The 24,506-nt window shown below is 42.4% G+C and overlaps 1 protein-coding gene across 2 annotated transcripts in view; it reads right to left on the reverse strand.

The window, feature by feature from the left end:
- The window catches only part of PDZRN3 (PDZ domain containing ring finger 3), a 231,254-nt gene extending 207,384 nt beyond the window's left edge, over positions 1-23,870 (reverse strand). Inside the window, exons 1-3 of one of the 2 annotated variants that reach the window (XM_063114649.1) lie at positions 23,104-23,870; positions 8,860-8,946; positions 3,333-3,440 (exon numbers count right to left, since the gene is read on the reverse strand). In XM_063114649.1, the coding sequence (XP_062970719.1) occupies positions 3,333-3,440; positions 8,860-8,946; positions 23,104-23,826 (918 nt within the window). In that variant the 5' untranslated portion in view covers positions 23,827-23,870. Of the gene's footprint in view, positions 1-3,332; positions 3,441-8,859; positions 8,947-23,103 lie in introns of those variants that run through there. The other variant, XM_063114651.1, reaches the window with a different exon arrangement.
- Positions 23,871-24,506: the final 636 nt, after the last annotated feature.

Below are 24,506 nucleotides of genomic sequence, written 5' to 3' on the forward strand. Positions count from 1 at the left end.
AGGGTCTGCAGCAGGGATGAACAGAAGTCCCAAAATGTACAGAGTCCTGTACAATGAAGAATTATTCTGCTTCCAGTTAAATTTTCACATATGCTGCCAGGCATTCATAAAGGTAAAATAACAATTTTTAATAGTTATCTGAGCATAGAATCTAACTCTCTTTTACTTATAAATGCAAAGGCCTTTTTTGCAATTTAAGTACACACAGACTGTACACCCACATTCATAGCAGCATTTCGGTGAAAGCAACCCAAGTTTCCATCAGTAAGAGAATGGATAAACAAAATATGGTATATACAGACAATGGAATATTATTCAGCCTTAAAAAGGAAGGAAATTATAAGACATGCTACAACATAAATGAATCTTGAGGACATTATGTTAAGTGAAATACACAAAACACAAAAGGACAAAAACTACATGATTCCACTTCTGAGTCAAATTCATAGAGACAGAAAGTAGAATGGAGGTTTCCAGGAGCTGGGGGGTGGAGAGTATTTAATGAGTGCAGAGTTTCAACTGGAAGGATGAAAAAGTTCTGGAGATGGATAGTAGTGTTTGCTGCACAACACTGTAAATGTACTTAATGCCACTAAACTGTCACTTAAAAATGGTTAAAGTGTTAAATTTTATGTTACGTATATTTCACAATATACATAAACATACACACAGAAGTTTCCAGGAGTGCAACTCCTATATAAATCAAAGGAAGACCGTACTTTGTTGTGCCACAACTTAACCATGACCTGTTCACCACCATGGAGAATCATCATGGACAGTGATGCCACTCATGGTGCCTGGATAACTAGCACCACCCTCCTGTGTCCTGCAGCATTCATAGCTGGCGAATCACAGTGAGTCTACACAGAGGCACAAAGCATCTGACAGTGTCTTCTAATGTCACTGTTGCCCAGCACTTACATACTGATACATACATTTTATTATAAACTATTTTCCTTTTATGATTTTATTACATTATAGTCTACATATTTTTACAGTTATGGGTGTATGTATGAGTATATATATATACTGTATATTATTTGTGAATTTCATTTCACAACAGCATTGGTGACATATTAAAATACTTGTTAAAAAAGAAACAGAGGGAGTAGGGCTGGCTCTGATGTGGCCGAGAATCACTGCTCTAGTCTCATAGATACAAATCGTAGCAGACTAACTTTGCAGTAAGGACAAGACTCAATTAGTTTCTCTGAATTTGACATAAACACGCTTCTGCAAGAATTAAAGTTCTCATGGTGAAAACGTGATGGTAGTTTGCCCACTCCCCTGAAAAAGGAGACGTTTGGTGGAAAACTAGAAAAGCCTCTGACTCGTCTTAGTGATGAAACACACACACACAAACACACACTCTTACAATAATCAAATTCATGCCTTCTGGTAATAAACTCAGACATAGACGAGGTGAACCAGAGAACATATTTTCAGTCATGGGAATCACTGTATCATGTCAAAAGAGATTAGAATTTGACTGAGAAGGGCATGGTGTGTCAATTGCAATTACACAAATATCGTTTCTCTGTTGTGATCACCCTTCTTTCCATCTCAACACTGGGACATGATTAATATTTTACATACTGTCCAAAAGGGGAATGTGACTTACCAGAAACGGTACTAAACATTTCAAATACAGATGCCAAGAGAAAATCCCGCCCAGCTGTAGATTTCTCATTTGCAAAACATAAGAGCAATGAAATTCCATTACTTAGAGAAACTGGCTGTTCCACCAAACCCTTGGCAACAGAAGCTGTACTTATCTTTTTGAACAATAGTCTCAGAAAATGTATTCACTCTCAAAAAAGACAGCGAGTAATGCATTTGAGCTCTTAAGACAGTGCTCTTGCCCAAGCAAATTACTGTTAGGGAAAATCCACTCCCCAGACCCGGGAAGTACAAAGATTGACCCTAAAGCATGAAGCAAAAAGAGCTCCAAGTTAAAGAACACTTCAAAAAGTCAAAGGGGATCTAACAATATTAATAATGTCCTTAAAACAAAATCAAGTATCCTTTCAATATGTTAAGTTACCACACTGCACTCTCTGAGGGAGGATCAGTTTGTTCTCTCTGTGAGATTTAACTGTGTATTTTCCTGAGGATATAAATTATCCTGAAGCGTTCTGCATTGCACATTGCAGAATTTGTCCAGATGAGACTGGAAAAGGAAGACTTTGTTCTCTTCCTGACACTCCTTTCCCCAGAAAAAGCATGTGACCACATTCCAGTGGGTGACGTGAACTTCATTTATGGATTAGCTCATGGTCACAGCTCCCACTCAGTCCAAAATTGAAATGCTCCATGAAAATACTCAGGAAATACAGACACTAACATGAATATATTCAGAACAACAAATACCCACTGGTATCAGTGCTGTTTTTCTGGTTTCCTGTTTAATGCACCATGTTACGTCTATGGCCCGCGGGTGAATTTTTTGTAAGATCTGGCATATCTTCTTGGATTCTCATATTTATTTTTTCTCTAATAAGAGGTCCCACAAATTTAGCCCATGTATGTACCAATTAAAAAAGCAATGAAAATGGTCAAAAACAACAGCAAAAAGCAGCCATTTATATTAAACTTTGCAACAAGGGGAACTAGGAAGCAACAAATAATTCTCTCCCTTTCAGCAACTCAGAGCATCCTGAAACACTGTGCAACCATATTCCAAAGTGTGTAAGGTAGAGCTGAGAGGGCCATGCCCCCCAGCATTAACTATATGCCCGCTGTATAAAAGTGTGAAATGACGAGTTAAGAACTAAGAATGAAGTTGGTGATGATGCAAGGGTACCCTAGCATCAACCTTGGCCTGCGTACCCCTGGCCAACCCTGGTGTATGACTGATGACAGGCAAAGAACACAGAGGACAAACATAAAAGAACAATGCATGTGTACAAATAATTGTGTGCTGAGAGCTCAGAGGACATCAGAATGTCTCTAAAGCTGAACAATTACACCCTGGTAACCAATATCAATAGAGTCACAATTTGTACAGCGGGATGGCTCATCTGGTTCTAACTAACACACAACTCTCCAATGGTTTTCACACAAAGCTATAATTGAAGCATACAAAACAGATGCCAGTCCGCATGAAAAGGGCCAAATCATGAACATGCCACTCATAACCTGGCTTTTCTATATTTAACAAAATCTTAACACCAAGGCAATCAACACTTTGGGTCACACATAATCAAAGTGTGATTTCTGCCCAACCATCTACCACTTTAGGTGTCCCTCACCCACCAAACTTCTTGCGTTGAGCTGGATGAAGACGAGATGGCATTCAGCCTATTAAAAGACACTGGTCAGTGTTCACATACCTCAATAATCCTGTCATGAATTTGCAGGCCTCCTTCCTTGGCTGCGGGCCCACTGTCAACTATTTTGGATACAAAGATTCCTTCACTGGACGATCCATCTTGGTTGTCCTTTGGGTTAAAAAAACACACACATGAATAGTAGGCATTAAATTAGAGATGAAAATAAAGCTTACACTCTTAAAACATTAATCGAATCTTGCTGTGTCGAAAGTGGCAATGGGGTAAAAGTCATTTCCCCTAATGACTGTTTTAAGCTAAAATTAACAAATACATATGGTAAAATATTTCAAACCATACCAAAAGACATAAAATGATAAGTCCTTGCCATCCCCAACCCATGTCCCTCTTTCCCTATATAACATCTATTTGCAGTTGATGCATCTTTTCCGAAATATTTTCATGCATCACCTTCATGAACAAGAACCCGGTCCTTTTTCATGCACATAAACACGATTATTCTGTCCTCACTCTTATATCCTTGCCCCTCTCACTTAACTCTGAAAATCTTGGAGATCTTCCACCATCAATCCCACATGTCTACCTATTTATTTAAGTGGCTGAACAGTATACCAACATACAGATATCTAGCACCGTTTCCAGTTGTTGCTACTAGAGACAATGCTGTGATAATACCCTCACACCTACATTTTGAAATATCTTTGCTAGCATATAGCTCAAGCAAATCCCTAGCAATGGAACTGTTGGGTCAAAGGAAATGTACATTTGATAGATATTGCCAAATTGCCCTCCAGAGAATTTGCACTGAAAGATCATTAGACAGAGTGTTTCTCTATATCTTCACCTGCACAGAGTATTATTAAGCTTGAAATATTTAATAATCTCATTGTAAAAACAAGTATTTTGTTTTTGTTCTTATTTGCATCAGAAAAGCCCATCACTGCTGCCCCAATCCTAATAAATTCTGATCTCCAACCTCCTTAAATCCCTTTAGATCTTTGAATTATACGTCAGGACTGAAATTTTCTGGGAAAGAAGACAGCTCACTCCTCAAACTCCTGCCTTCCCTAGAAATCAAAAGGCTCCAACAAGCTCATAAAAAAACCCCTCACAGTTTGTTCACGAACTCCATTCCAAACAGCACTGTGATGAATTCTCTCCAAATACATGGATTAAATTTCTAGTGATTAACAGATGGATTTATAAATTAAATGGCACAAGCATGTATTGTTTCCAAACAAAATCGTTTGAAAAGTAAGCTCAAAGTGTTCCACAAAAATTCCAGAATTTACTGTCATGGTAAATTCCTTGCCATAGAAGATCTATTTCAATAACAATTAATCTGCATATAAATATATAAAAATTCCATTTGTAAAAAAGAACTATGCAATACAACATTTTCCCCTTTAAACAGCAATACACTCTATAGTCTAAAGAGGGAAAGGGATAAGTGCACATTCCAGGGCCCGTCTCTCCCTCCCTCCTCACCCCCCCAAACACGCACACGCACAGTCAAATGTTATATGATTCATCAAAAGAAACCAAAATCGCAGTCTAAAATGGGCATTAAGTGTTTTTCCCAACATTTATCCCCACATGACAAAGATATGTCTCTGACTGCCATCTGGATTCCATCAACACTCTTCCAAGAGAAGGGTCAGCAAGACTATGGGTGCTGTGTTAGATCAGCAATTCTCAGAAGGCGTCCCTGCCTAACATCACAGTGCTCTGCACAGGCCTGCTGCACACTAACCCTTTACTGTCTGAATGTCTATGAGCCTCCTTTCTCTCTCACAGCAGCTTTACTGATGCACTAGTCTGAAGTACCTGTGTAGCTCCCCCCTCAAATGTAAGTACAAATGTAAGTAATACACACCTCAAATGTAAGTACAAAGCTGTAGAGCAACTTCTATTTACCAGGTACCAGTGACACAGTGAGTGCTCTATGTGCATCGTTCAATCCTCACAATAACTGCAAGCAGTAAGTACTATTATTATCCATTCCACAGATGAAAAACCTGGGACTGAGAGAGGTTAAGTAACTTACCCAAGGTAAAACAGTTAAAAAGTAACATAACTCGATTTCAAACAGAGGTAGGGCTGATTCTCTTGCACAAGCTCTATGTGTAATACTGTCTCCCACTAAAAAAACCCCTCAAAATACAATAAATTCAGAAGTCCAACATTTCAGACTATGGAATATTCCACTCGTGGAACTTGAAGAGTCTCAATGGACCACGAAAGATTTATGAACAAGCTGAGTTCCCTAAGAGGTGATGCCAATATATCAAAAGAAAAGAGATTTGTGTTTACTCTGATTTAACCACTTTGCATTTCTTGGATAAAAAGAAAGAGGGAGATAGGGGATAGGATTTTGGCTTTGGTTTGTTTTGCAAAAAACTCGCTGTGCATAATTATTCTTAAAGAGTACTAGAAAGTTTAAGCACAAATCAGAGAGGATCTGGTTTTTGGTTCAGGCGAGACCAAAAACCAGAATTTGGGTTAAATTAAAACAGTTGTGGGGTATGGGAACAGAACATAAAAAACACAGAAAGCAAAAAATCAAAGAAAACCAGATCAAGTCTATTCTTGATAGCTAGATTTTTCTCTTAAAAGACATCTCTTTATTCTTTCTTTGGCTCCCCTCCTAACACATTTTAAGTTAGAGCTATTTATCAAGGTGAACTAACATGACTCAGGATTTATTTTGTTTTGCCGGCTTGAGTATATAAAAAAAAAAAAAATGAAAGGGATTGTTTTCATCCCAGGGGTACCTGACAATGAAGTACACTTGCCAAAGGCTTAAATGAAAGGTCTGATACACCAGACTGGCTGCTGTTTCTTTAGGAATATGAGAACCAATGAATGAATGATGTGATTTGGCTAACACCATTATATACCACATCATGCAATGAAAAGCCTTATGTCAGAGCCTCGGGCTAAGCTATTTCACAACCCAATCAAGCATCTAACACAGGAATTCCTTGGGAAACACAAACATTTTACTGCATTCCACTTCCCATAAGTAACAATGTGTGTGCACTGTTGCTCATCTTTGCTTTTTAGTATGTACTCAGTGACCTGCCAGATTTTCCAGGCAATAGTGCAGAATACATTTAGGTTTCATTATGTTATTTCTGCTAATCGGGACAAGATTTTAAAAATACTATGGCAAACACATGCATGTGGAATTAAATTTTCCTCTGGGGGACATGCATGTAGTTCTTACAAAAAGGCCACGTAAACTTAGAGCATTTATGTAAGCTACACAATCAGGTCTGGCTTATGCTTAAATCAGTTTTAAAGGAAAAGAAGATAACCTAAAATGTGCTCTTTGATAAGCATGGGGAAGAACTATACAGTATCCCAGTGAGGCCGGAATGTCCCTTCACCCCTGGTGAGGTGTAGAAACCAACCACCACCTTCAATCATTTTAACAGGTAGGTTTCTTAATCACCCAGCCACAGACAGGTCTGTCCATTTCAAGCGTTTCTAACACTGGACTTTGGTGCAGTTCAAGCCAAGGCAGAGAACAGGTCTTCCTGTTTTGAGCTCATCTAGCTGCAGCTGCCTCTGAAACGTCTAACAGTGAAGTGAATCTTAGTTTATTGAAGTTGTTTCTTAAAACTGGTAACAACGGTTGTGGGAGAGAATAATAATCATGAACGTAAACCAAGTCCAGCCAACTGTTATTTCTGCTAAACAGCAAAACATGTTCTCGATGATAAGGTGGTGGACACTGGTCCAAGTTCTGGTCCTGCTGTTTCTTGGGGTCAACTGCTAAGATGCTTGAGCCCCCATTTGCTCACTCACCCCCTCAAAGAGCTGGAGAGAGCTGACCCCTGGCACAAGAACTAGATCAGAATAGCCCATGATGACATGCAGCAGGGATCTCAGTCTACTGATACAAGGCAAAACCAAAAATAGGCCAAACTCCACGATTCTACAGTTTCTTAAGAATTCCACAGAAATAATGAGAAAAACACAACTATGTGAGCACATCCCTGGGGTTCCGCAAAGTGGGAATTATCCCTGCCCCCATGCACCTTCACATTTATCATTTAAGTTTATTATTTAAAATGGTCTTTTTTAGATGTATGTTTTATAAGACAGACACATGTTCATCATTTTAACAACTACATATCACTCATAACTAAGCTGTCATTTCTTTAATAAACCATTTTTTTCATTTGTTTTTGAAACCATGACTTTGGCCAAAAGCAAAGGGAATTTAATCATCATTCTCTTTATGTCCCTCCCTTCAACTTAAGCCATGTGTTGGCCATTCACTGCCCTAGATAATTCAAACCCTAGACCCTAGGATTCATTAGGCTCTTTGGAATCAGGTTCCTGTTTTCTGACCACTTTCCAAAGCCCACCCCTCAACTCTAACCACCCTCTCCTTACCCTAACTCCTAGCTCTGCCTCTGCTCCAGGCTTTGCATGAGTTGCCAAGTTCCCTAACCCTAACTAGGGTTAGCTAGTGCCCAGGACATTTATAGCTGAACCCAGACACAGAACACATCAACCAGAGCAGTGCCATCCTCTGCCAACTCATCAGTCTCCCCTTCTAGACAGGAGCTCCATGAAGGCAGGGCAAACATCAGCCATATCTGAATGGCTGGCATCTTCTCATCCTTGAGGATTCAGCCTAATAATATCTTCTCCTCTCTGTCCCGACTACCCCTGCTGGCGACACCCTTGGCTTCTTGGTATCTACCATTTGCCATCCTCCCATTTCTCTCATTCAATGCATTTCTCCCAATCTATAGTTGTATTTACTTGCTTCTTGCCTGATGTCCCCACAAGGACATAAATCCAATGACCACAGGGACCCAGTCTCCCTGGCCTCCACTGTATCTTCCCAGCCCCTAGCAAACAACCTGTGTTCAATGCTCAGTTACTGAATGAGTGAATTTGATTTTCTTTTCCTTTCCTTTGACTGTAGGAAATGGTCAGCAAAAGAAAAGAGCAGCAGTTGATACGCATTCAGATAATCCCCCGTGAAAGGTGAGATCCTGAAACACATCCTTGCTACTCCCCAGAGCCCTTTCTGTGGACATTTTACTCGCAGTTAAACTGACATATTTGAATGTGACCTCTTCTTTCTAGAGGAGGGGCTGATGATAAACAGGGTAGCCAGAGAGCCACAGTGGCAAGAAAAATTAAAGGGATGCCATATCGCTGACTGATGAAGAGCTGACAGAGCTGAACTCAAGACGGGCCTTCTAGTTTTGCAGCCGACACTCCAGCTCAGCCTAGGAGGGTGACCAGTTACCCAGTTCCAACTGCTTATACCAGACAGAACTTCATTCAGCCCAATTGCTGCACAACCAGAAATGTACCCCCAAAGCTAACCAGTTTGAATTAGCTGCTATATTACTAGGACAATGCTATTTTAGGAAACCATAATGAAATAAAAATCCCTTAGTGTGAAGATGTTGAGGAATGACCTCTAATTATAGAGAACAGAATGAAGTGAGCAAGGTTTCCTACTCTTCATCCCCCAAACCTTGACCTTTCCAGTTACACCAGGGAAAGGAAAAACACATTTTAGCAATTAACGTACCACACATGGCCGGCCACCAATAATATTGAATCCCAGGGAGCCAGAGTCCCGATGCAGGACCAGTGTCAAGCTTTTGGTTTCTTCACCCTGTAGGAAATAAATAAGTACAAAATTTTATTTACAAACAGGAAATAGATGGTAGGCATTTTCTTTCTATCTAAGTGGCCTCGTGGACTACTGAGCTGATCATTACAAATCCTACGTCTCTTGGGAAGTTTAACCAAGGAAACTTTTGGAACCCAATCTGAAATTCTGTCCTGTGTTTAGGAGGTTGCAGACATTTTAGATACCGTCTAACCCTGGAATGACCACATAAGAATGTCTGCAGATGTCCAGACATGCCTAATGAACATTTTCTATCAATGACTCCTTGGTCTGCAAATGTATCTTTTGTACGCAGGCTGTCTAGACGGCCACTTTCTTTGTTTCTCAACCCTTCTCAACAGCAGCATTCATGTAATGTCATGGAAGGTTCAAATAGCAATCCTCTCGGAAGTTTGAGCACATGCATGGCCCATCAATAGTCATCTCTGTTTGGGACACTTGGGGGAAAACAGTGCATGAAAAGTCAGATGCAAACACAGAGAGAAAACGGAAAATCCTGAATTGCACTGAAAAGGGGGAAGGACATTTTCACAAAGTAATTACTGTCCAATCCATATGAGATTCAGAGCTGTTTAACAGAAAACACTCTGTTTAAGGCTGGTCTATATGAACCTCTTTAAATCAAACAAGTAGAAGTCACCCAGGCTGGTCACACAGGCACAGTATTCAACAGCTAAAAGGGCTGGAGATGCCAGGCACCTCAACTGACATTCTCAAATGACAGAGGAATAAAAATAGATTTAACCTTAAGTGTAAACTGTCACTTAACATTCTTTGACATAAACATCAAACTCTCTGATGTACCTCTGAAATGTTTCCAATTATATAAATGATGAACAAAATGTCACACGTCCTGACTATAATATAATGCAAACTTGCATTTGCTTCACTTATGTTTTTTGTTTACATATGGTATTGTTTAAATGCAGTATTTTTTTAAAACATGAAATATTTCATAATAAGCTGTTTTAGAAACAATACTGGTAACTTATCACAAAAGAGATCTTATTCTGATATTTACTGCTTCCTGATAAAACTTTTGTCTTCTTCCTTTTTTGGAGAAATAAATGGAAAAATCTGAATGGCAAGAATGTAAGTAACTGACTCCACCACATTGGCAAAGGAAATCATTGTTCCTACCTGCAGTGCCCCATGGGTTTTCCAGAGCATTGCTTCGTTTATTGCTATAGTTGTTAATGTGCGACTACGGTTCCATATTTGGCCAGAACTGTGCCCAATAGAGCCAAAAAAAAATTATTAAAGATTAATGGGCCTCACTATGTAGAATTATCTCCATGCTTAAAGTTCTTAGTAACCACAGCTCTTTTTCATGACTAGTTAATACACAGCTGAATTAAAAATTCTTTCAAAAACTTCACATGAGCCTAAACATCAATTACAAAGACACAGTAAAAAAAAAAAAAAAAAAAAAGGTAATTTATCAGCAGCAAAGACACTCAGAACTGGGTGTCCTATAAGAATAACACAACATTCATTTCCGAAGGATCATTTACTCAATATATAAAACACAGAATTTTAATCTAAAAGACTAGCTAGTCTCTATCAAGCTACTGTGCCTAACAAAAAACAGAAGAGCCTCTTTAATGGCAGCCTATTTTATTGATTTTTAAGAAATTTTCCAATAAACAGCCTACTATCCAAAGTATCTATCAAAGCTATCAATTTTTATAACTAATTTGAGCAATAACAAATTAACAGGCAATAACTTCCACTGCCATAACAGAATAAAAATTCAGAGTTAACCTAATAGTTTTGAGATGTAAACATGATGATTCTCAAGCTGAAACAGTTTATATCTTTCTGCTTTGGACACTGAAAATCTGAGTAAGTCCATTCTCTGCTTTGCTATTTAGAGGGGTGAAAAAGTTAGAAATACATGGGAATATGAATAAGCTGTCTTACATATCTTACATGCCTGGCTTTCATAACTTATCAGTGATAGAAACTGCACAGTCACACAGTAATCCAAGGCAGATGGCTTTAGTTTGACAATCTCAGATGATGCACAAAGAATTCACAATCAAATGATTAAAAAGATTAGTTTTAATCTACTGTGTGATAAGCACTTATTCCAAAGAGAAAGAGAGAGAGAAAGAAAGAAAGAAAGTAAGAAAGAAAGTAAGAAAGAAAGAAAGAAAGAAAGACAGAAAGAAAGAAAGAAAGAAAGAAAGAAAGAAAGAAAGAAAGAAAGAAAGAAAGAAAGAGAAAATAATGTTGATATACTGCACTAACAATTATAACAGTTAACATTTATTGGTTGCTCACTATATGCTGGACACTATATTGAGCACTTAATAAGTGTTTTATTTCATTTACTAACCCAACCAATCTTATAAATAGGCACTATTACCATCCTCTATACAGGTGGTAAGACTAAGAGAGAGTGATTAAGGAAGTTGTGCCATGTCAAAGAGCCAATAAAAGGTTGAGCTGGGATTCAAACTCATGTTGTCCAATTGCACACCTTATTTACTCTTCTATACTACTCTCTTTTAGTGCAAAAAGTAAAAAAATAATTCCACGTAGCCTAGCAACATCTCAGATCCCATTCAGATGGTTCAATTGTTAACATTTTTTAAAAGTTCCAAAAAGGCACCGATTAAAGGGCTTACCCAGGAGACCAACGTCAGAACAAAATTCCAAACGATTTACTGAACTATTTACTTCCAGAAGACCCTATCCGAGATGCGCAAAGACATCTAAGGCCAGCCCTGGCTTCAGAGATCGTTCTCAATGGACAAGGGAGACAATGTCTGAAACACAACATTCCTCAGCCAAACGGCAGCTTGCAAAGAACATTTTTGAACATAGTTGACCTTCTATGCTTCCTTGACAGATGCAACCACTGGGAAGAGAGAATGTTTTTATTTTCTACATCATCTTGATCTAGTCTGCTGTCCAGGAGGGTCAGATGTTGGCTTTAGGTTGCAATGCCTATTTTATGACTGATTTACAGCAGTAAAGCAATATGTGGAAGATTCAACACAGGATACGGGGAGGAATAAAGTAAATGTTCAGTCTGGGCTGAATTGCTTTTATTTCTCCATCTAATTACCAAAAGTCATTTTCTATTCTCTGATACCCCAAGCTTGATTCTTGTTTTTTGTTTCCACTCCCCTACCCTCAAACAATCTTAACTACTTAAGATTAATTTCTAATTTTTCAGAAGAAATAATAGAGCTTTTAAACACTAGACTTCATACAACACATTTAACATATTAACATTTATCTCTATTAAACGATTTAACGTGTTCTGGACCCAATATGCTTCAGGATAGAGTGTATTTAAATGATTCTCATTCAATTACATTCCATCAGTTGAAGAGAGGTATAAACTGGATAAGGGCAAAGGCTCTCATCAATGCTGCTTTCCTGGGTGTTCACAGACATTGTGCTATACAGTGGCATCTTTCATTTAAAGGAAATCTTAGCCAGTATTGGTCTGTTTGGGTAGCTTATCATAACCCATACTTTGTAATTTTCTCAATGTCCAGATGTAGTAAAACAACAAGGGGAAAGGGCCCTACTTCAAATAAACAACTAATTAACCAACATATATGCCTTTTGAAACAGGCATTACATCAATGCTCTAAACTGAGGCTCAGGGAGAATCATGTACTTGCTCAAGATCATATAATGGCAAAGTGGGAGGGTCAAAATTGGAACCTGGGTCCACATGACCCCAACACCCATGCTCTTCGTGCACTGTATCCTAAATCCCTCTGCTTCAAAACACTGATCCTGCATGAAGGATTAGACATCTAATTTATTTTTTAATTAGATTTGTAAGTAAGCCTTCTTTGGACTATGCAATAATAACTGTAAAGATTAAGAGTGTCTAGTATACCCTGAAAAACTATCATTAGAATATCACACCCTTGACTGGAACAGCATAGAGGTTAAGATCTTGGACTTCAGAGTCAGAACCTGAGATTGGTTTCTTCAGCCATAGAATGGGGATAATAATGGTTTCTTCTCACATCACAGGGTTATTGTAAAGCATGGATAGATATTACCCACAGGGAAGTAATACCCACAAAGTGCCTCAGTACAGTGCCTGGCTAATAATAACTGCTCAAAGCACAAGGCACAGTGCTGAGATGGACATTCAGCTCAGTGCTGAGGTCACTGACCACATAAATTACTCTTCCATAAAATCCAAACAATGGAGGACACCTAATCCTAAATTAATTCAGTCAATCTAAAGCAAGTTCAGGAGAGCTGGGACTTGAAGTTAAGTAAATAAATATTGTTATATATTCCTCATCACTACATCTCTCTTTTTCCACAACTGGAGAAAGAGTGGCCCATTCTAGGAGACTGCTGGAGTAAGCCCCCTAAACAGTGATTATTCTGGAGGTGGTGGGAGGGAGACAAGAGGAGGAAGACTAGGGAGCAGCTCAGCCTGGGCTCCCAGTGGAGTGCAGAGGAGATAGGCAGACGATACCACCCAAGTGGGCTGGGGGCCATCAGAGGGGAAAATCAGACACATGACATGCCCAGGCCTGGAAGGAGGTGGCTAGAGGAGCAAAGGGGATGCAAAACAGATGTTGGCTCACAACAGGATAAGGGAAACAAATTCAAGAACAGTGCAGGCAGAAGAGAGCTGGGGATTGGGGAGCACGGGGTACTTGGGGATTGCTAGACACTAGGGACTGCTCCAAGTTCTACCACATCAATGGGTCTTGACGGGTTCAGAAGAAAAGGTGGCAAAGAATAGAAGAAAACCAGCAATAACAGATGGAAGTGAGGTAGCTTTTTGTAGAGCTGCCCCCTGTTCTACGACTCCTCCCAGATGGCCAGAGTCTCCTCCCTTCAGTAGCCAGGACCCAGGAGACTTGAGGAGCTCTCACCGAGAGCCTGGAGTGGGAGTGGAGAACGAAGACTCCGGTCATGTGCAGGAGTCCAGTGATAGCACTGTTTCCTTGGGGCAGGAAGCTCTAACAGATCCTCAGCACCCTAGCCCCCACCCCAGAACCCTAGTCAAGAAGGTAGCTGGGCTCCTAGTGCAACGTAGGGTCTCCCCGGGAGGTTAGGTCTTCAGGACTGAGAAATGGTACAGATACAGTAACCTTAGAGAAGGGGACATGGAGACCTAAACAAGGACATGAACCACTCAAAGCACTTAATAAGCCAGTAAATCATAAGTAGAAATGGAAGCTCACTTTTCAGGGATAAACAGTTGATTCTGCTTTAAAAAGCATATTCAAACACGTAACTACTGGATCAATGTTGAAATTATCTGAAACATCATCTGCTCAACTTTCAGCTCAAGGTCTAACTGGATAAGAATTTGGGGGGAAAAAGGCACAGTGAAAAATAAAGAGTGTACTTTGACTGTCAAAAGGACACCTTATGGGGCTGGTTTTTTTTTTTTTTTTTTAAGCATCCAAGAATGTGAACCGTCTTCTATGGGCAAAGTCCCTTTACTTTTTAGTATTTCTCTGTCACCATTCTCTTCCAAACAATCCGGCCTCAGAAGCCTGGATGCGTGCCATCTCCTAACCAGTGTGTCAGCTCCCAGAGTCCTACCATGCCACTGTCAATGTGAATGCTTTCCAAAAACTCCTTTCTTCCCAGTGATGGGTGTTTCCCAATGATTGCAGTTGTGGGACTCACAGCAGAGAACTGGCTAGACTGGAAAGCTGCCCAGCGGGTTTTAAGAAACTGACCGATAGTCCCTGCATCTGGGGTGAAATGACACCTCTCAGCCTTAGCTTATGCAAAGCTCTCAGAGACTCACGCAGCTGGGAAACAGCTCTGTCTGCTGACAGGTGACATGAAAGTGCTGTGTATTTGGCAGTCTCCAAGTAGAATGTGCAGAAGCGGGGGCTGGGAGACCAGGAGGGAGAGGTGGCTGGCAGAACTGCTGTGCTGAGAACTGGTGGCGTCTTCACTCCTTACACGCAGAGGCTCTTGTCCTCTTGCTAGTTCAAACCTTGTAACTTTTAATGGTGAACCAGTTTGGACCAACCCCTTCTTTAAACTCCAGTTCCCAAGAAGGGATTCTTGGAAGAAGAACAGAAGAAGAAACCATTCAAGCCCAAGACCGAAAACAGTCATGGAGATCGTGCTTGAAAATAAATGAAACTGGCCAAGATGGTCAACGGAAGTATTTGCAGGATGTACCTGTCACCAAATAGGTATACAGAGGGTGAAAAGAGACAAAGGGAATGGGGAAACAAGTAGAAAGGAACAAAGATAGTTCTTCCAGAGTCATAAAATCTACAGAATAATACACACACATCCATAAGCCAAACAAGATATTTTCTAAAACCAATGTAACGGAAATTAGTAAAAATTTTTCAGTACTTCCCTAGTTCCCCCTCACCACCCAAATTAGTTTGCTACTATATTTAAATAACCAGAAAAATCCCTAAATGTCTAATTTTCTATTTCCATGAGACTGATTTCCAATTTGCATCTCTAATTGTTGTCACTGACTCACAAGCTTTTTTGGTGAACATTCATGAGCAATGCTTCACCTCCAACCCGAAACAACAAATATTTAAGATGCTACAGCATCTTAACATTTTCACTTGATAGACTAAGAGGTTTGCTATGGTCTAAATGTTTGTGTCCCCCCAACATTCATACGTTGAAATCTTACCCCACAAGGTGATGGAATTAGCAGATGGTGCCTTTGGGATGTGATTAGGGATTAGTACTCTTATAAAAGAGGCCCGAGAGAGACCTCTCACCCCTCCCACAACGTGAGAAGGCAGAGAAAAGACGGCCATCTATGAACAAGCAAGTGGGCCCTCACCAGACACTAAATCAATCTGCCAGCACCTTGATCTTGGGCCTCCCAGCCTCCAGAACTGTGAGAAATAAGTTTCTGTTTTTTATAAGCTACCCAGTTTATGGTAGTTTTGTTATAGCAGCCCAAACAGATGAAGACAGGGTAGTTTGAGTTTTTGAAATTTAAACATCCAATTATCCAACCTGAAGCATTTTCTTCCCCAGATTAGAAAGCAAGCAAAGGCTTTCAGCCAGAAAACCATAAGTTCTTGCTTATAGGCAGGTAGGAGCTTTGCCTGGCCAACCTCTCCTCAGCATTGTTAACGTGGGTGGGACAAACATAAATACATATACTAACCCTAGAACCCTCACAAGCTCTAACCTCCTCCTCCAGGTCTCAGCCCACAGTTGCTACCCAGAGGCAATGAAACAGACTTGAATATTCCTCTTTCATAAATTTCCCACCACTGAAAAACAGAGGATAGAATCCAGGGAATGTATCACTTAAGGGGCAATGTGAGGCTCACAGTGAAACAGTGAATCTCTGAGTAAAATGTCTTTCCTTCTCTATAACAACCATGTCAAATTTCTGTTTCTTCAGCAATTTGGAAAAGCTCTAAAACTCTATAGGTGTCAGGTGCTAAATAGCTGTTCAATAAATGCTTGATAAGTCTTACTGTGCCCTTTATGTACTTCATCTCATTTCCCTTAATGACAACCCTGTCAGCAGGCACAGCATCATTTCATTTGAGAGATGAGGCAATTAAGGCTACAGGAGGTTAGAAGATACTCCCAGAGTCCCTGAACGACAGGACAGAAAGAGCACCTGAACCCCAATATTGCCCATTGCAAAGTCTGCATACTCACATCACGCAGTACACTAGCTCTGTTCAGGATACGCTGGAGCCTGCCCGTTGTCCCAAGGTCTGCATCCAACCCTGACACACAACCTGAGGGAACTTCATCCCTCTCTTGATTCACATGCAGCAAAGACACAGGGCCCCTGAAAACAGCATTTAGCAAACTTCTAGGGCTGGCATCTCTGGCCAGGACTCATCTCTGCACACATATCTCCCCTTCCTAGGGGTGGAGTTGCTGCAGGACCCTCTCACACGAAGGTTACATGTCTCTGCCCTTCTAGTTCCCTGTAAATATATGTACGGCACGGGTGAGAAAAACGGCTGCTCAGGTCCATCTGTTAGTTATTTTCTTTACAAGAGTAATCATTATGTTATACCACTTCCCCTTCTTATTAGAACCGGCTTATTAGGATGCCATTAGTTAAGTGGAGACAGTAGCTAACTCATGCCTAAAAGACTTGGGTGAGCAAAGAATAATAAAATTTGTGTTTTCAAAGACACAAATGGGTGTCTGATTGATCCCATGGGTCAAAGTTGTTCAGTTTTACCTTTGTATTCAAAGGTACCTGGTACTCTGGATATAAGAATGTGAGAAGCTCAACCACAAGAATACATTTGAAAAGATTTCATTTAGTTCCTACTGTTAACCACTCTTAAAATTACTAGGATAAAAATGAAAGAGATGAGCCACTATTCCATCCAGGATAACCTCTCTTTATTTCTTTGTTATTTATTTTGTCTAAACTTCTTTTATAGCCAGGATCTGTTTTGTTTTATATTCCATGTGCTCTATACCAGGCCTATGAAAATGGGAATTATGGCATGGGATGAACACATTTCATCACTGTGGACCAGAAGCCAACAGACAAACGAAAATGAGCCAAAGGAGGACACTAGGCAAGTTATTATAACCTTTGGAGCTTCTGTTCGTTTATCTGTAATATGGGAGGTAATGGGTCATAGGTAAGAATATCTACTTCACAGGGTCTTTCTGAGAATGAAATAAAATAATGCATCTTCATCTCCAATCCACATAGTACTTGGCATATATAATAACAGTCCTTTGGAAGCTTGCCTCAGACTTCAGAGGAGGGCACTTCCCCTGGAAAAAAATGCTTTTCTTATTTTGGTAACAGTGTATAAGCTTAGAGTCAGGTAAGGCTGAGTTACAATCCCAGCTCTGCACTTAGAATCTAACTTCTGGCCTTAATTTAGCTGTTTTATAATCTGCCCCTCCCATAAAAGAATCAAGTCTACCTAATGAAGACGACAGAGAAGCTAACGTGAGAAGCTAATGTGTACACATATTTAAATCATCTTAAGTGTGCAGCGCCCAGTGGAACTCAATGAATTTTATTTCCTTTCCTATAAGCTCCTTGGTCTACAGTCCAATGCATAATTGCCTTATAAATAGATTCTTACTCATCAAATATTTTTACAGAGAGGTAATCATCAGTTCTGAACACAGAAAGAACCACTCAGACAAATTTCAACATAATTCCCAACTCAAATCATCCAGTTGTGCTCATTTAATCAGTGTAGCTGGGTCACATTTGTAAACCAAATCCTAATTTTCTTTATAAATCACTGAAATGAAATAGAAGTGACAGCCTGCAATTCTTCCAGCTGAACTAGGATATACTACAGAATGGCTATTTGCTGAAGCTTTTTGGAAACAAAATATACTGAATGCTGAACACTCTTAACAGATACACTTCAAAGTGTGTAAACATCTGGAACACCTTTTGATACAACTGTCTGTTACATTCACTTACCTCTAGTTCTGAAATGGACAAAATAGTTTCTGAGATTTGGGGATGTATCAAACTTGATCTGGGTGGATATAGTGGAACAAAAATAATGCCTCCCCCAAACCTGGAAACAATTTTGTTAACTGAGAGGGTCACAGAAAAACCCGCTCTTGGTTAACAACCTGAAAAGTTTTGATGGCTGACAAGAAAGCCCTCAATGTTGAATTCATCCACCAAGCAAATACATATCAAGAGCTTACAGTGCACCTGGCAATGGATCTACTGCCAGGGACACAGTCCTGCACAAGACAGACACTTCCAATTATTTAGCTGGAGCTGTGATAAATGACATGAAGAAGAGGTACCAAAGTGAGAGTCTCAGGGCACCAGATGTCATCTGTGAGGTCAGAGAGGCCTGGCTGCCTGAAGGTGGTGGTGATGCTTGAGCTGAGATGGGAAGGATAAAAAGGTTATCTAGTGAAGAGAAAATCCTAAGTGCCAAGAGAAAGGTCAGGGCAGGAGAGGAGAGGTAGAAAACTCACAGGTTACTTAGTGAAGAGTATTTGGAAAGACTGTTCCAGGTAGAGAAAAGAGCACATGCAAAGGCATGGAGGCAGGCAGGAGCTCAGGGGAATATTCATGGAACCCTCAGAGACCAGTGAAGCTGAGAGAAGAGACTGAAGGGGGTAAGAATACAGGCAGGTGAAGGCTGGCAGGATCCACGGCATGCTGGAACTTACAGCCACTGAGAGAAATGGGAGGGCACAGAAGGGTTAAAGAAGGGAGAGTGATACTGGATTTACATTTCTAAGAGTTATTCTGGTGCTAGGTGAACGAATTGAAGGGGAACAAGAAGACACGTAGAGGGAGCAGATGTGGTCCAGACAAGAGATGATGGTGGTTGAGACAAAGACTTATTTTACCCTCCAGAGGATATTTGGCAATGTCTGGAGACATATGTGTGTGTGTGTATATATATATTTGACACACATACATATATATATATATATACATACACATGATTGTCATTACTTGGGGAGTGCTACTGGCATTTAGTAGATAGAGGCCAGAGGTGTTGCTAAACATCCTGCAATGCACAGGACACCACCACCACACACACAACCAAGAATTATGCAGTCCAAAATGTTAATAGTGTTGAGGGTGAGAAACCCTGTTTTAGACCAATGTGACCATCTGAATGATCTAGAGAGCAGTGAACAGATTCAAGATGTAATTAGGAGGTAAAATCCACAGGATATAATGATAACCTAGATGTGGGGGTCAAAGAGCAAAAGGTATCAAGGATGAGTATCAAGTTTCTTAATAATTACAAGGAAAGTTACATTCAGAATTTTTCCTTTCCCAGAAAGCCAAAGAAATTTTTGCTCCAGAGTGCTTTTGCTTTTAGGATAGGTGGATAAGCCAGAGTGGTAAACAGAGGCTGAGAGCAAAACTCTTTAACTTACTCAAATGCAGCATCGCCAAGTCTGCTGCAGCGTAGATGTGGCCTCAGTGAGGTCAGAGATGCTTTTCTAAACCATGGTTACCTGTTTAACTGCTAGGCAGTCAGTGTTTAAAAACTTTATCCTGGTCTTAAATGTTTAGAAGGAGGTTTTAGACAATGAGCAGTAAAACCTTAACTGTGTGGAGAAGATGGATACATGTTTGGTCTATTTCTGTACTCGAGACTAACCTCTGCATCCAGCTCAGTAGCTACTCAAAAGACTAGCAGCACCAGAGAGCTCATTAGAAATGCAGAATCTCAGGCTCCAGGCCACCCTAATAGATTAGTCTCTCCAGGGAAGAGACTCAGGAATCTGTGTTCCAACAAGCTCTCCAGTGATTCCAATAATGCTAAGGTTTGAGAATCCCTGATCTAGCTCACATTTTAAAACAGAAGAAGCCATGACTATGCAGGTACTTCACTGACAAACGCTGAGTACTCTGCAGGTGTCAAAAATTGAAACCTAAGATAATTTAAAGAATGCCAGATCATTTATAGAACAAGTTCTAGGCTGCTGAAGAGCTGGTATTGAAAATCTTCTGAGTGTTTCTTATCTATTTCAGCTTGTATCAGAGAAGCAAACATTAGGACTTATAAAAAAAAATAATAAAAGTGCTGTACATGAGAGTTTCCAGGCGATATAAATCCTCTCTGCCTTTTGGAAGAGAATAAACAGTACCCAGCCCAGCAGGAGCGGAGTTGGCCCAATGAAATAAACAAGTTCTTAAACAGCTTCCAGTGGGAGGGCTTTTTATGGCTGACGCAGGAAAGCAAAAGCTCTCAGCGAGGGCCATTGAGGGTTAACTTTGGGGCAAGAGAAGTAAGCTTCCCTGAGGCCTCAGCTGAGGACGCCAGGGTCTGAGGTCAGAGAAACCAAGGCAGCTTTCAGGCCAGGCCATCTTTGGCTGTACTCAAGGCTGGCACTGCAGTCCATGAAAGTCCCGAGCAGGAATCCAACTCCAAAACAAAACTTTCTCTGTAAGTTCAAAATCAACATCTTGTGCCTAAGCTTAATACTCTTGATTATCCTAACCGCTCACCCAACAAAGCTTCAAAAACATTCGCATTTTTGATTCAAGTATCATATTTTTGATCCTGAGACAGAGTTTACCCCAACACTCCAGAAAGAAAACAGAAAGGCAAGAAGAGATAATAAACTAGTTCAACAATGAATGATGTATAAACTCTGGAGTGAATGGCTTATTTATAAATAAATAAGTCCAAATGACAGCATAAACGGGAGAAATGCAGGAACTCCACCCCAAGCCAGGCGCCTGATTGAAGACTAAGCTCTGCCCTCTGTTTTGGTGACTTGCAGGCTCACATGAGTCTTTTGTGTGCCTGTGCGGTCCTGGGTGAGCCACGAAGCTGTAAATATTTGCCCTTCGCCCAGACCTGGCCAGCTGCTGAGGCTGCAGCTGACAGACAGGCCAGGGGCCAGGAAGGGGGAGGTGGGTCGGAAAACTTGCAGGCCTGCTGTGCATGTATGGAAGAGGGGGGCTGGGAGACGGAGACAGCAGGGGGAGGCAAAGCAGACACAGGGCCCCTGGGAGCCCCTCGAGCAAATATGTTCCCCTCTCTGTCACACCACCTGTAGCAAGCAACCAGAGTGGGAGCAACATGGTCCATGCCCCTTTCCAGGAAGGCAAAAGCAACTAGCTGTTGAAATGTGACTTTTGTAATCAGAAAACCAGTGGTTTTCAACCTGGGCAATTTTGCCCCCCTGAGGACACTTGACAATATTTGGAAAGATTTGATTGTCACAGTTTAGTAGGGAGGTTTACTGGCATCTAGTGGATAGAGGCCAGGGATGCTGCTTAAACATCCTGCAATGCACAAGAGAGTCCCCCACAACAGTTATCTGGCCCAAAATGTCAACATGCCCCCATGTTGAAAACTCAGAGGTAGAATCTGAATCCAGCTCTGCCCCCTGAATCACTTTGATTTTGGACAAGTCATATTTAATCTCAGAGTCTGTTTCTTCATCTCGAAAGATTAAATAGATAATGCATATAAAGTGCATTACTACAGTTGCTGGCACATTATAAACACTCAGTAAATGGAACTTGTGGTTACACTGAGAGGCAACGTGATAGCAGTTAAGAGCTTGAGCTGGAGAGACTGGCACACACGAGTTCAAAACCCAGCCCTGCATCTGAAAGCTGGGATCTGGGCAAGAGACGGCCCATCAATGAGCCTCAGTTTCTTCATCTACAAAAGGGGAAGTGTCTCATCTACCTTATTTGACTAAATAAAAAGGAAATGACAGGGCCTGGAGCAAAGTAAGACCTCACTGGCGGTAGCTGTTACAGTTACACCGACTACCAGGACAAGGGGATGGTTCAGGAGACGATGTTAAAAATAACTGCGGGTAACGCTTGTTAAGCATTTACTCTCTGCCAGGCATACATTCTTCTCTCTAAAGGCTGACAACAACCTTATACATTGAGGGAAACTGAGGCACCTGGAGATTAAGCCACAAGGTCACCCAGCTGGTCAGCAAAAAGCCCAAATTTGAAAACAGTTCTAACTCCAGAAGACTCATTTACTTACTACTTTATACTTGGGGGCTGGAGGTTTTCCTTTAATTCTTTCTGAAATCTCTGGACGACTACCTCAGAGGGTGCCTGGCTGTGTTCTACTTTGTGTCACATCTCTAGGGATCATAATTTCCAACTTTAGATAGGTTAAGTAGCTTGCTCAAGGTCAGCCAGCTAGTTGGCAGCAAAGCTCACGTCTAAATCCAACTTTTACTCCAGAGGCCTCTCTTCTGGCATCCTTCTAAACTTACTCTACACTGGCTGTGGGTTCCCTCTATTCTTTTTGGAATCTCTGAGGGTGCACAGATACAGTGTGTGTCAATATTTTCCGTGTGTCACGTCTACAGGGGCCATGGTTTCCGACCTTAAGAGAGGGTAAGGACTTCTCCAAGATCACCCAGCTGGTCTGAGTAGCAAAGACTTTGAACATAGTTCTGACTCAGCATAACCTACACTTGGTTGTGGGTTCCTTTTAGTCTTTCCAGAACCCCTGAAGCTGGTGTAACTATTTCGCCCCGCTTCTCTAGCCTATGGAGACCGTAATTTCCAAGCTTAGACGGGTTCAGCGACCTGCTCCTGGTGACAGCTGGCAAGCAATACAAGAGGAGGGAGGCAGGGTTGCTCCCGGAAAACTCCAGGCATCCCAGTAACCAAAGGGACGGGACGAGGCCCTGGGTCCCCAGGGAGCCTGGCAGGGGGTAGGGCGGGCGGCGGGCGCCTACCTTGCCGCCGGGCGGCGTGGCCACGCAGCGGCTGAGCGAGTCGAGGCGCGCGCTGTACTCGGTGAACTTCTTCTGGTAGCGCAGTGCGGTCATCTGCAGCTCGAGCTGCGCCGCGGCCAGCTGAGCCACCAGCGACTTCTCGCGCTTGCCGGCGCGCAGCGCCTCCTTCTTGAGCGCCTTGTGCAGCGCGCCCAGGCGGGCCTGCAGCGCGCCGTTGTGCGCCCGCAGCGCCCGCGCGCAGCAGTGGCCGCCCGCGCGCTGCTCTCCGTGCGTCAGGGGCAGCCCGCAGCCCTCCTGGCAGCGGCCCACGGGCCGCGCGTCGCATGCGTCGCGCATGTGCGCCTCCACGTCGCGCCGCAGCAGCACCTGGCCGCAGCCCGCGTGGCGGCAGCGCGCGGGCGCGAAGTCGCAGCGCTCGAGGTGCTCGGGCAGCTCCTGTAGCTTGACCACCCGGCCGCAGCCGCGCTCCGCGTACGCGCACTTGATGTCCAGCTTGAGGATGAGGCGCTTGAGCGGCAGGACGTGGTTGAGCTCCTTGGCCGACAGGCGACCGCGGCAGCGCGCGGGGCAGCTGCCCTCCTGCACCACCCAAGGCAGCACGCAGCCGGCGCAGAAGACGTGGCCGCACGGTGTGGTCAGCGGGTCCTCCAGGACCTTGTGGCACAGGGCGCACTTCAGATCCGGGTCCACGTCGCCGTCGAAGCGGTCCAGCTCGAAACCCATGGTGGCGGCCGGGGCCCGGGGTCGCCGCCGGGCGGCCGGCCGCCCCCCCCTCCCTGCGAGGCGGCCCAGACACGCCGGCTGCGCCGCCCGCACGCTCGCTCGCTCTCCCCGGACTGAGCCTAATTGCTCCAGACTTCCTCGGAAAATGCCCGAGGAACAGGACTCCTCCGGCCGTATTTGCACGAGCGCGAGCGCACACACATCATGCCTTGGAAGCCTCCTGCCAGCCCCCCTCGAAAGGGAGGAGGCTGGGGGACCGAAGAGGGTGGGGAGACTTTGAGGCTCGCAGAAGGGGACTGGCTCGCTCGGGACGCCAGCCTGAGCCCTCTCTGGGGACTCCTCTCTACTCTCTTGCAGTTTTGCCTACAGGAAACAAAATGCCAGCCGAGAAAATCTCACTGAGTTCGAAGCGGAGGCTGTTGCTCCTGTCCAGACGAGTTCTCCCGGAGCCCCTTGCGGAAAAGATCAAGACATGTTACTCCCCTCTCCCTCCTCCTTCCTCTTGTGGCTGGTTGCAGAGGACGAAAAATAACTTGGGGCTAGCTATCTCAGCAGTTACGGTCTTTATTTATTTCATTCCAGGGAAAGTTACAGAGTCTGCTAGACGCTCCTGCTGCAACTTCAGTTCGTGCTAGAGTTTCTTCGAACCTCAGGGTTTGGCAAGCAGAGTTTTCCAGGAC

Source organism: Cynocephalus volans, chromosome 11 (genome assembly GCF_027409185.1).
Source record: "Cynocephalus volans isolate mCynVol1 chromosome 11, mCynVol1.pri, whole genome shotgun sequence".
Lineage (NCBI taxonomy): Eukaryota > Metazoa > Chordata > Mammalia > Dermoptera > Cynocephalidae > Cynocephalus > Cynocephalus volans.